The following is a 13,543-nucleotide window of genomic DNA, read 5'->3' as shown; positions in this document are numbered from 1 at the left end:
GACAACTGTCCCATTAGAGACAACAGCTATTTTTTGTTTGAGCTGAACGTTTGTAACATTACTTAGTGTTTTAAAGAGCAGACCTTTTCTCAGTTCCCTAACTTCTCTTTCCCTGTCCTCTTTCTTTCTTCTGTTTCTTTCTATGTTTCCCACATCAAATGAAAATATACATATAATAAAAAAGGTTAAAAGTAAATATATGAGAAAGCAGAAAAAGAGAATCTGAAAAGTAGGAATATAAAATAAACATGCTATGTGATGTGGTTACTCTGTGTTCAGAAGCCTGTTTACAGAAAATGAACTAGATTTGTGCTGCTATTTTATTTTTTAAATAAAATTCCTTCAATAAAAAGGGCATAAAATGACCTTGAAAGCCCATGTAGTTTGCTCAGTGAATCTTATTTGAATCTCTGTGATAAATTCAGGCTAATTTTTTAAAATAATTCTTCCCATGTAATCCTTGTCATCATACAATTATTTTAGAGTCACTAAGAATTAAGACACAAGTTTGTGATTTCAGGCAACACTGTATAGAAAGTAAGACCTCAGGCTCTAGCCTCCATCCTTGGGTGAGAATCCTGGTCTGGCAAGCCGTCTGACCTTGGGCAAGCTTCTCCTTGTCTCTTTATGCCTCACTCTCTATATCTAACGTGAGAAAAGTAATACTAGCTACCTCATGAAATTGCTGTGAATATGAGATGAGTTAATCCACACAGTGTTTGGCAGATTAGCACCTGCCCTTTCCTGTGGCCATCATCTTCTTCATCATCTCCTTGGTTTTCAAGGACTTGGAGCCATTTCCTGTCACCTGGAAGCATGAACACATTACCTTTTACTCTGCCAAAACTGGGCATAATGTGCCTGGATCATAAAATTCAGTGGTTACTTTTCCATTCATAAGATGAAGACTGAAGTTTTCATGGGGAGGAAGGAAATTTTGGTGTGTTAAAGTTGAGAAGATAGTTACATGCACTTTGCATGTAGCCGGAGAATATTAGTAGAAGAGATTACTTAATAGGTAAAGACAGGTTGATATTGATGATTTTATTTTTTTGCTTCCATATATGCTCTTTGTGGATTCTTTTCATTTTTTAAATAGGTAAGTCATCTCCTTAAGATAAGAGCAGTGTCTTAGTTATCAGATCATGGAAGTCATCTTATAAATATTTGTTGAATGATAGGAACTTTTTAGATAATTTGAAAATTTTATAATAGTAATTAGATTAAATAAAGAATCAATTTCTATTTTTAGTAAAGTTGATTACTTCAATATCAACCCTTATAAACACGTTTATTGGGATACATTTTTACTAAAATTGTGTTTTTTAAAAAAATCTGTTTTTGCAGGTGGTTATACCCAGAAGCCCTTTCCAGGCCAAGGGACTTCTTTTGTCATGCATAGAGGACAAAAATCCTTGTATATTTTTTGAACCTAAAATACTTTACAGAGCAGCAGGTAAAGGTTTTGTTTTATACTTGTGAATATATGCTTTGTTTTTCATAGCTTAAGAAATTTTAACTTTTTAATAGCTGAGTTTATACTTTTCATGTAGAAAAAATTCTGATTGATTTCTTCTGTTTAGTTTATCCATAGGTGTGAATTTTGTTTAGGGAAAATTCATCTAGCTATTTTATATTTTGGTTTTAGAAACAAAAAATGCACTGTGAAGTGGTAGCAAGAACAAAGGAGCTGTATGTGGGTGCTTAGTAAATGTGGGTGGAATGAAGAAGCATAAGAGTTATTATACAACATAGTATCTAAATTCCCCTTTGGCTAAAGTGACCATAAGTGACTTCTAAGTTAAATTACTTCTAACAGTGAAGGAGGCACTGTTAGCAGGTATGCTGTGATATCAGGTCTACACTGGGGTCACTGTCTGCAGCAAACTGAGATGCTGTTCACCCTCCTGTTAGCTCAGAATCATAACTATAAACACATGTGTGACCACTAATTTCTTAGCTGTAATGGAAATTTCAAATATCAGATGATTTGTTCTGTCCAAAGTATATTTTGTTTTGAATTTAAGAAAATTATTCTGGCAAATCACTCTTTTCCTTGAAAAGTTAAATTTAAAACATGTTTTTATTTTGGTGTAATTTATGTACAATGAAATGCACAGGTATTAAGTGTTCAATTTGAAGGGTTTTTGACTGCCCTATACTTTCATGTAATCATTATGCAAAACAACATAATAGATTTTAATCATTCCTGTAAGTCCCTTCCCATTACTTCCTGCCAAATCCATTCTCCTTGCTCCAAGCTCAGACACTTCCTGATTGCTTTTAGATTAGGTGTACATGTTTTTGGGCATTATAGAAATGGAATCACACAGTATATATTCTATTGTGTGTTTGACTTCTTTTGTTCAAGCTAATGTTAGATTCATACATATTGTTGCTTGTACCATTGAGTTCATTCCTTTTTCATTGCTGAGTAGCAGTCCATTGTGTGAATATTCATTGCTTATTACCATTGCAATGAATGTTGAACACAGTTGTACAGTATTAGAATGTTATTAGTAAGTAGTAAACATCGCCATTTCATTGCATGAATAACCCTTTTTTATTGTTATTATATTACTTTTAAGAAATGACAGTTATTTCCATTATTATTCTAAGTACTATCATTGTTACTACTAAGGAAACAAACTTGCCTCTTCTCTTATCACCAAGCTGATGGCCTGTAAATAGAATTAATATATTGTAACCAAATATCTGGAGTCTGCCTTGTCCATGAATTAATTGGGCAATGCTTCTTGGCTATGGGGAAAAGAACATCTGAAAAACTGAGGCATATGAAATGTTTCTGAATAAGTCACAGTCCTTGGTATGGCTATTCATTGCATGCATGTATCACAGTTTATTCTTGGGTCACACAGCCTCACTTTATCCATTCTCTGTTGATGAATAAATGTTCCTCATTGTTGTCTGTTTTTGAAAACTGCCATTGTTGTACAAACTTCTGCAGTATTATTAAAGTACAGATGTTTTCTCATGTCTGAAGCAGTAATCTATACAAAATTCCAGAAACAAATGTTTTAAGGATTCTGGGAGCAGATTTCCTTAGGAGACTAAAATATTAGGCATCTAAAAAAGTTAACTTGTCAGCTCTAAGTTAACTTGTCAGCTCTTACCCATAATGTACACTTTCCACTGAAATCTGTGACATTTATATTACTAAGTCCTGTTCAGAAACAATTCCATTACAGAGGCAGATTCAAGCCTTCGGCTTAGAGTTGTAGGGCATGGCTCTCCCAATGATCTCAGCACCTCTTGTTCCTTCTTTTCCTGGAACCACATTTTCCCCATCTCCAGTGCTTGTACCTCACTCCATGGGGTTCTGAGGAGGCTCCAGGTCATCATCTGACTTCCATGGTCTCAAGATGTAGCCATGTGGCACAAGCCCAACCATTCTGGTTTCTTTTCCGGGATTTTCTATGAGGAGACAGAGCCACACTGTCTAGAAGGAATTTGCCTGGGATGATGGGAGACTGGGGCCCTGAATTACTTTTATTCCTTTAATCTTCATTTATGAATGATTTTCCCCTAGATTCTTCCATTTAATCTCATTTTAAGTCGAAGCTACCTTGAGTTTCAGTCTCCTGTAGATTTTACTTGTATAGCAGGCGATTTTGATTAACGTGATACCTTATCTTGGTTAGAGGAAAGATGCTTCTCTTTTCAAAGGAAAATATTCCCAATCAGATTAACACAATGAACTTCAGCCTTTCATAATTTAATATGGATGCTATTTATTTTTTTGTTCTAATAACTGAAGTAGAAACCTTCATCTTTTTTATTCAGTTTTATAGGGTTGCTGAGAGGATTAAGTGAGATGATCCATGTTGTGTTTGCCTAGTTTTAAGACTTTTTAAATTATTTTTTTCAGTACTAGGGATTAAACTCAGGGTCTCTCTACTTCTGATCTACAGCTGAGGCCCTTTTAATTTTATATTATTTTGAGACAAGATCTTGAGTCTGGCCGCAGACATTTGATCCTCTTGCCTCAGCTTCCCTAGTCTCTGGGATTTCAGACATATGCCTTTGTGCCTGGTTTTGAAGCACTTTTTGAACACTGAGGTGCTGGACATAGTGCTATATTGTGAAGACATGTGAACTATTCAATTGAATTCTCACAATTACCTTATCAGGTAAATTTTATCATTATAAGCATTTTAGAGATGAGGAACTTGAAGATTAGGAAAGTTAAAAGCTTGTTAAAAGTTACACACCAGGATTTAAATCCAGAGTCTGTCTCTGGAGCCAGATATTGGACATATTCCAAGTATTTTTCACAAAACCTGTGAGGTAGTATAGTCAGACACCTTTAGACAGACCCGGAAACTGATGGTTGGTGAGCTTACATATCTTAATTCCATTTTACAGAGGCAGTAAGTTATAGAGATAGGTTTTATTTATTTATTTGGTTATTGGAGATTAAACCCAAGGATACTTTCCTACTGAGCTGCATCCTCAATTCCTCCCTCTCTCTCTCTCGCTCCCTCCCTCCCCTGTTCTTCTCTTCTCTTTTCTTCTTTTCCCCTTCCTTCCTTCCTTCCTTCCTCCCTCTCTCCCTCCTCACTAAATTGCTTACGGCCTTGCTGATTTTCTGAGACTGACCTCAAACTTGGTGATCCTCCTGCCTCAGCCTTTCAAATTTCTGGGATTATAGGCATGTGCCACTTTGCCCAGATGGGCATCCCAATTAATCATTATTTGAATGAAAGGCACATATAAAATATAACTCCCTTTAGTGGCCCAATTTCATACCCCAAAATATGCTGGTTAAAAAATTTCCTGCAGAATTGAAATTATATATATATATATATATATATATATATATATATATATATTTTTTTTTTTTTTTTTTTGGTACCAGGGATTGAACTCAGGAGCACTGAACCTCTGAGCCACATCCCCCAGCCCTGTTTTGTATTTTATTTAGAGATAGGGTCTCACAGAGTTTCTTAGCACCTTGCTTTTGCTGAGGCTGTCATTGAACTCCCAATCCTTTTAATTAAATGGAAATAAATATTATCCATAGTCATGTGTTGAGGCAGTATATCCCTACGTAGTGTATACTACATACACTATGAGGTTCAAATATATACACATTCTTTGTTGACATAGGATTAATTAACTTCTTTGATGGTTATAAAAACTACATGTCACAGTCTGATGTAGCACCATGAGGGCAGGGTGGACTCAGCTTCTCTCTGTACCATGAAGCATTAAAGGGCCTAGTCCCCTGTCTCCAGAGACAAACCAGCTGGGAAGTGAGTCTTCATGTGTTTGGGGGAGAATAGGTGGAACCATCTGGTGAATGGACAGCATTACCCCAGTCAGCTCTTTTCAACTTTTCCAACACCCTTATTTCTGGGCCTGCTGCTCATATGCTGTGCTTTATTTAAACATCTTTGCTATGGTCTCTCCTCTGTGTGTCCAGTCTGCAACATTTAGAAAATATTTTTTAACTTCAGCTATCAACTATATGAATTATTATGGATAAAAATAAAATAAAAACAGGTAGGTAATACCTCATTGTGTGTGTGTGTGTGTGTGTGTGTGTGTGGTACTGGGGATTGAACCCAGGGCCTTACACATGGTAGGCAAATACTCTTCTCCTGATCTACATCCCCAGCCTAAGTAATATATTCTCTATGAAATAGTTTCTTGAATTTTATTTTTACTTATTTTAAATATACAATAAATATAAAAGCTTTATGTATTATAAATGTAGTAGAAAGAGTAATCTGTTCATATCTTTGGATTTCCTGATTATTTGAATGCAGTTAATCTTTTTAGAAATCACAGGGATGTTTAGAAATGATAGGTAAGAAAGAGCAATCTAGACAATGTCAAAAATGTATAAAATGGTTAAGATTGAAAAGAATGAGTCAGGTGACATTATCAAATAGAGGCATCTGGAGGAAAGATGCTCTGGAGTCTTTGAACTGTGGGTTTTATTTAATTGAATGATTCAGGACATTGGTGAGATGGAAGCAAATGGGACTTTTATCTGTGGTTGTTTGTAAGTGAGATAGGCTGACTTCTTGGATTTTTGGATGGTCCAAAAATCTTTCAAAAATAGGGCCGTAATGCCATTGATGATTTTTTAAAAGCAGTTACACTAATTATATATGGATTCATAATTCTGAAGAGAAAAACATTGTTATAAAAAGGTTTTGAATGGTAGGAGACTTTAAAAATATGTTTTGCCAAATAGTGTACATAGAAGAGAGGAATTAGTATTTTGTATTTTATGTATAAGCAGACTATTTTTGTGCATGCTGATACATTGAATACTACGTATAATCCCTGACAGGAATATGTTGAATACACTAATGAAAGAAAATTTAATTTATTGGTTAGATTTTTGAAGTAGCTTTTCAATTGAAATGATAGCTACATAGAAGTTAATGTGAAAATAATATAATATAAAATAGCAGTTTCTTACCTAATCCTTTACCAGATCTATGCTTCTTCCCCTACAAGCAACAACTTTCAACTCAGCAATTTCTTCTGATAATTAGTCATCATATTTACAAATAATATGTTATACTACTTAATATTTTAAAAAAGTGATTATTTTAATTTCTTTTTAGAAAATAGATTAATTAATTTGCATTTCCTGAATAGATGATGCAAAAGGTCTTTTCATAGCTTAATTTTTTGCCATCTTTGTATCTTCTTTGTTAGGGTGTCTATTAAGGTCTTTGACTTTTTTTTATTGTCTTGTTTCCTTATTGTTGATTTTTAAAGTTCTTTGAGTATTTTGAATAGCAGTCCTTTATCAGCTACATCTTTTGTGAATTTATTCTTCCAGTTTATGGCTTGACTTTCCATTTTCTTGATAGGGTCTTTTGCAGAGCAGAAATGTTTAATTTCTCAGTTATACTTGAACTCTTCTGTAAGTCATGATAAATAATGAGTTTACACATTTGTTTACAATGAAGAAAGGATAGCATCTTCAACAAATGGTGCTGGGAGAACTGGAAATCCATATGCAACAAAATAAAATTGAATCCCTGTCTCTCACCATGCACAAAAGTTAACTCAAAATGGATCAAGGAGCTAGGAATCAAACCAGAAACTCTGCGTCTAACAGAAGAAAAAGTTGACTCTAATCTCCACCTTGTGGGGTCGGGCTCCAAATTCCTTAATAGGACACCTATAGCACAAGAGTTAAAATCAAGAATCAACAAATGGGACGTACTCAAACTAAAAAGTTTTTTCTCAGCAAGAGAGACAATAAGAGAGGTAAATAGGGAGCCTACATCCTGGGAACAAATTTTTACCCCTCACACTTCAGATAGAGCCCTAATCTCTGGAGTATACAAAGAACTCAAAAAATTAAATGATAAGAAAACAAATAACCCAATCAACAAATGGGCCAAGGATCTGAACAGACACTTCTCAGAGAAAGATATACAATCAATCAACAAATACATGAAAAAATGCTCACCATCCCTAGCAATCAGAGAAATGCAAATTAAAACCACTCTAAGGTACCATCTCACCCCAGTAAGAATGGCAGCCATTATGAAGTCAAACAATAACAAGTGCTGGCGAGGATGTGGGGAAAAGGGTACACTTATACATTGCTGTTGGGACTGCAAATTGGTGCGGCCAATTTGGAAATCAGTGTGGAGATTCCTCAGAAAGCTGGGAATGGAACCACCATTCGACCCAGCTATTCCCCTTCTTGGACTATTCCCAAAAGACCTAAAAAGAGCATACTACAGGGATACAGCTACATCAGTGTTCATAGCAGCACAATTCACAATAGCTAGACAGTGAAACCAACCTAGATGCCCTTCAATAGATGAATGGATAAAAAAATAAATGTGGCATATATATACACAATGGAATATTACTCAGCACTAAAAAATAACAAAATCATGGCATTTGCAGGGAAATGGATGGCGTTAGAGCAGATTATGCTAAGTGAAGTCAGCCAATCCCTAAAAAACAAATGCTGAATGTCTTCTTTGATATAAGGGAGGGCTACCCAAAACAGAGTAGGGAGGAAGAGCATGAGAAGATTACCATCAAACAGGGATGAGAGGTGGGAGGGAATGGGAAAGAGAAGGGGAATTGCACGGAAGATGGAAGGAGACCCTCATTGTCATACAAAAATACATATAAGAGGATGTGAGGGGAAGGGGAAAAAAAGAGAGAGAAATGTGTTATGGTAGGTGGGGTAGAGAGAGATGAGGGGAGGGAAGGGCAGGGGAGGGGAGGGGAGGGGAGAGGAGGCAGGGATAGGAAGGGGATAGGAAGGGCAGCAAAATACAACAGACACTAGTGTGGCAATATGTATAAAGGTGGCTGTATAACCAATGTGATCCTGCAATCTGTACACGTGGGGAAAATAAGAATTCATACCCCATTTGAATCAAATGTATGATATATGATATGTCAAGATCAATGTAATATTTTGAGCAACTAATACATTTCTGATGTTTAAAAAAAAAAGAAATCTATTTTGAAACCACTGGATCTCAAAAGTTTAACTTCTGGGGAATGCCACCATTATATCAATGCTTTCCTACTGGTTGTCATCATTAATAGCAGTTAACATTTTTGCCTGCCTGCCTTCCTTCCTTCTCCTTCTTTAGCAGAACATGAGATTGTTCTTTCTTTTAGTGTTTTTACTGTAATTATTTTTATTTTCGAAGAATATGGTTGTTTCCACTTAAACTTGTTTTTATGTCCACTAGTAAATTCTGTAGATATTTTCATTAGATTGGTACATTTGTGGTTAGTGTTAGTCTTAGATGTTTTATGTATTTGTTGCTATTGGGAGTAGAATCCCCCTGCCCCCATTACATGTTAAAATTGGTCATTACTGGTATATAAAAATTTGAAAAAGTACTGTGTTCATGTGACTTCATTTAAAAATAAGTAAACCCATTACATGTTTATCCATGATAATTTCTGGCCATATGAATTAACCCAGAGTCCTTCATAGTATTGTAATTTTAATTCATAATTTGATATGAAGGACTTTATGTAAATGAAAAATAATGGTTTCTAAATGGAGGCATGCTGTATAGCAATACACAGAAGCAGGTGCTGGGTGATAATGTAGGTGGAGGTGTAAGTAATACTTGCCTTACTTTCTTTACAGTTTGGCCTTGGAAATATTTCTCATATTTCTAAGTTGGAATGCAATATAAAGCCCATTTAGTGTATGAAAAATTAACTTGTGACAATGGAAGTGAATTGCTGGGGACCAATAAGAGAATTCTAGATTTAATACTTGATTGGTTTTAAGGAAAATGGCAACTATTTATTTAATCCTAAGATTTTTATTTTCTATTTTTCAAAAAAATATGGCAAGTATAATATCCCCTTTCTTAAAATATGCAATTGCTGCTATTAATTTTCAAGGTTTATGGTGAGGATCAAGCTTGATATGTGGTCATATTTTCATATTTCTACTGAAACCCATTTTGGGCAGATTTCAGTCCAACATAACATGGTAGTTATGAATTTGGATTATAGAATTACCACTTACTGTCCTATAACTTTAACAGACCTACTTAATAATGTCTATACTTACTTTCTCATCTGTAGCTTTGAGATAAATCTCATATCAATCACACTGAGGTGTGAAGATAATATAAGGTGATACCTTTAAGGTGCTTAAAGCAGTGCCTAATATGTATAAAAGCCTCAATGAATATTTGCTTTTCAATTATTATTAATGTATTGAGATTTCTTTACTTCTCATCAAAGTGATTTTTTCTCAAGTGCTGTTTATGATGTAGATCCGTTGGATATTTCTCAGTTGGCTTTCATCCTCATATTTGCTTCTCTGCAATCCCCACTGCAAGGCTGGGGTTGGAAGCTAGTGGGCAGCATTGTCATCACACCCTTGCCAGTTGAGTTCAATTAGAGTCCCTCAGTGGGGGTGGCACTTGTGCTAGTTTAAAAGGTGGGAAGGAAGCCATTGAGGTTTTCAAGGCACCTCAGATAGTGGCAGTTGAGGAATCTGCTCTGCTGCGAGGACTGTTGTTCTGCAGGGATGATGGCTGTAGCATTCGTGAGAGGCCTTCAGTGGGGACTGTCCTGCTCAGTCACAGCAGATGGTAGTTCCAGACATGTTACCTGCTTGCTGATCTCTGGGTCGTGCTATTTCATCATTTGCTACTTTATCCCTTTCAACGTCTTTGCAACTGATTCTCTGAATTCATTCTGATTCTTCTGGAAAGATTTTTGTTTTCCTGATTGAATGTCTACTGATAAAGTTAGTTATCACTGTTCAGTCATGCACTGAGGAATTTTGCAATCTAATAAAGAAATCATAGATCCTTATATGTTTTTTCATATTTTAAAGTGATTATCTTTTGTTGATTTGATCTGCTAACTTTTTCTGACTGCTGTCTGCATTTAGAAAGTCAGTACACAGCAGCTGGTGCTTGGTGACTAATGGGAACTACTGCTCCTCAGGAGTAATTTTGTATTGTGGAAACTGAGGGACTTCAGGTACCAAAAGCATGATGTGAAAAATATCTGTAATAATACTTCAATGTTGTGAAGTCAATGGAATATGTATAGCAATACATATTTCATTGACTGTAAATTGCCCATTTCCTCCTCACCTTTTAATGTCTCTGAAATTGGAATGTATCTTAAAATCAATGGTGTCTTACAATCATCTTATCCAGTGGTTGAGAATTGCTATTAACTGCTCAAGCACATATATCAAAATGAGTACCAGCTCCTACAGGACACATCTCCACAAATGAGAAGAAAATTCTAGCAACATCAGAGAACTTTTTTGACAATGAGGTTCTGAATAGCTGTGGTGAGTAGGAAGGGCAGGGAAAACGGATAATCACAATAGTTTAACAACCCTTTGAAGCGAAAGTAAAAAGTAGGCTGTATCTAATTAGTGGGCTAGCTTGAGAGTTTTTAAATTTTTAAATTCTTTTATGAATTCATTTAAAAAGGCTGCATCATTGATGTGCTTGGAGACACAGAAAATGGTGTTCTGTGAAGAGACATGGACACTGATGATTATAAGTGAAAGTAAATGAGAACAATTAGATTCTGAATGTAAAAAAAAATTAAAAACAGCTTAAACCAATGTATTTTGCTTGTATTTTGTTTTTATGTATCAGGATGATAATAAAAAGTCCTGTCTATTACAAATTTCTCTTTCAATAAGACTAAAGTTAAAATTCTAAAATGTATAAGTTTAATTGGCAGCTTTTTCCTTATCAATGCATAAAATAATGTTATATTTTATAATTGACAATGAAAATAAAGTACTCTTTTTCTATCTCAACATAATTCTTTTTATTGGATGATTTGCCCCTCTTCCAAACTCCATGTGTTGATGTGGAATGGCTTTGTAATATTGCTATCCTTATCAACTTATTGAAGCTCTAAGCAACTTAGTGAGTCCCTGCCTCAAAATAAAAAAAAAAAAAATAAAATAAAAAGGGCTGGAAATATAGCTCAGTAGTAGAGCATCTCTGAGTTTAATCCCAAATACCAAAAAAACAAAAACAAACAAACAAACAAAAAAAACCCAAAAACAAAAAAACCCAACAAAAAACAAACAAAAACCAACCTTCTGAAGCAAAAACACTTATAAAGACATTTGTAATCTTAAATTCATACCTTATATGTAGAAGTATCTCAGTGTGAGGAGTTTCCTGGTTACATGCAAAACATTTGCTCGTCCTGACTTGCTGTTTTACTTATCATTTAAACAGCTTGATTAGCTATTTTTTTTTTTTTTTTTTTTTAATTTAGTGGTCAGGAGTCTCATGCTACCTGGCATGTATAGATACTGAATTTATTGCTTCACATCTTCTCTGTGGCTAGTCAGGATGCTGTTATTAAATTTATCTGAGAAAATAGGGTTATCACAAATATGACCCCCAGTATTGCTGGGCTCTTTTTACGTTGCATAGCTTATTAGTAGCCTTATTTTCTTTATTTGAACTAACATTTCTAAAACAGAATTTGTTTCACAAGGAAATATCAGTCTACTGTGCCTCTATATCAGTTTTATTTAGTAAATGGTAGAAGGAATAAGAATGACTCTTCCTAGGATGAAACTTTTTTTATAGCCTCAATGACTATGTCATTGAATGATTTTAAATTGTAATGCAGTTTTCTTCCTAAGAACACAAAAAGTGTCCAGGGTGATTATCTTAATATGCCCTCATTCTGTTCCTATGATGTTTCTAGGATTATAGATGAGGCAAAAAAAAAAAAAAAAAATAGAATAGAATATGTTGTGAGTACCACCAGATTAATTAGATAAAGAATCGAGGCCAGAACTGGGCTTCTAGTTGGATGGATCTTACCCCTGTCTCATTCTTCCCCATTAGACTGTAAATTCTGACAGATGAGAGTAGGATTTCTGAGGCATGGAGACTCTGAATATGCTATGGTAATCAGGCAGCATGCACTAACATTTTAGAACTATACTTTGCTTCCTCTTAAACAGAGAAAAACAGAGAACATTTTCTTTTGTCACTGTAACATGTATAATGAAACATGAATAAAGCCCTACCTGATTTTCACATTTATAGGGAAACTGGAATTACTGGAGATTAGTGCCAGGAAGAAGAAATGACCCTGTTATCTCCGTAATGGCCATAGTGTGCTTCACAGGGGAACTTGCATCAATAGGAGTAAGTGGTTATTTACTTGCAGAAGCTTTCTATTCAAGTTATTAATATAGTTAGGCAGAAGGAACTGGAAAGTGCATATAGGAATGTAGGAAGGTCATTTATGGGTTTCAGTGTTCATCTGCAACATCATATAAATCTGTATTTTCTTAGATACATGTGCAAGCACACACTTGGTTTTACACCTCCATTTCTTTGTGTATGTTCTTTCTTTCTATATGGAATGACCTCTGTTTTCTCTGGTGAGGTGTCTGTCTCTAGGACCTCCATCAGTTGTACCCTCCTTGGTAAAACCTTGGTCTTTATAACTGGGTTGCTGCCTCTCTCTGTATTCTTAGAGCAGTTTTTTCTTGCTACCAATATTAGGTTTTCATTTTTGGCTTATAATCTCTTTCCATCTTTATAACTCCTGGTTGAGTCTGTGCCTCTCTGTAGTGTGAACTACCTTTTAAAATTTCAGTCCAGCATCTCACACTATGCCTACATATACTGGGTACACAGTCACGATTAAATGAATAAATGTATCTTGTACATAGTGTATATGTCATTACACACCCTGTCTCTTTCAAAACTATGTTCAAAGTGGATTATTAGAAGAAAATTGGAGGAAAAAAGGAGAAGGATGAGATATAAAGTGATAAACATGAGCTAATTCATGCCATGAATATCTAAGTGAATGTGTAGTATGCACATAAATTCATTGCATATACAAGGAAGCATATACGTGGAAATTTTATAATGCACTTTAAAAAACTCTATACTGTCTGATTCTTTTATATTTTTACAATTTTCTAAGTACATATATCATTATGTATTTGGTGCTGAAGGGTTTCTCTGTGGAGTGTTCATTAGTGCTGAGATTTGAATGTGATCAGCTTGTGGTA

The 13,543-nt window shown here is 35.0% G+C and overlaps 1 protein-coding gene across 1 annotated transcript in view; it reads left to right on the top strand.

Moving 5' to 3' along the window:
- The window catches only part of Bckdhb (branched chain keto acid dehydrogenase E1 subunit beta), a 189,271-nt gene that overhangs the window by 49,162 nt on the left and 126,566 nt on the right, over nucleotides 1-13,543 (top strand). Inside the window, exon 6 of the mRNA XM_027928393.2 lies at nucleotides 1,348-1,456. Coding sequence (XP_027784194.2) covers nucleotides 1,348-1,456 — 109 coding nt within the window. The remainder of the gene's footprint in view (nucleotides 1-1,347; nucleotides 1,457-13,543) is intronic.

This window comes from Marmota flaviventris, chromosome 6 (assembly GCF_047511675.1).
Source record: "Marmota flaviventris isolate mMarFla1 chromosome 6, mMarFla1.hap1, whole genome shotgun sequence".
NCBI lineage: Eukaryota > Metazoa > Chordata > Mammalia > Rodentia > Sciuridae > Marmota > Marmota flaviventris.
This window is presented reverse-complemented; position numbering and strand designations above follow the sequence as displayed.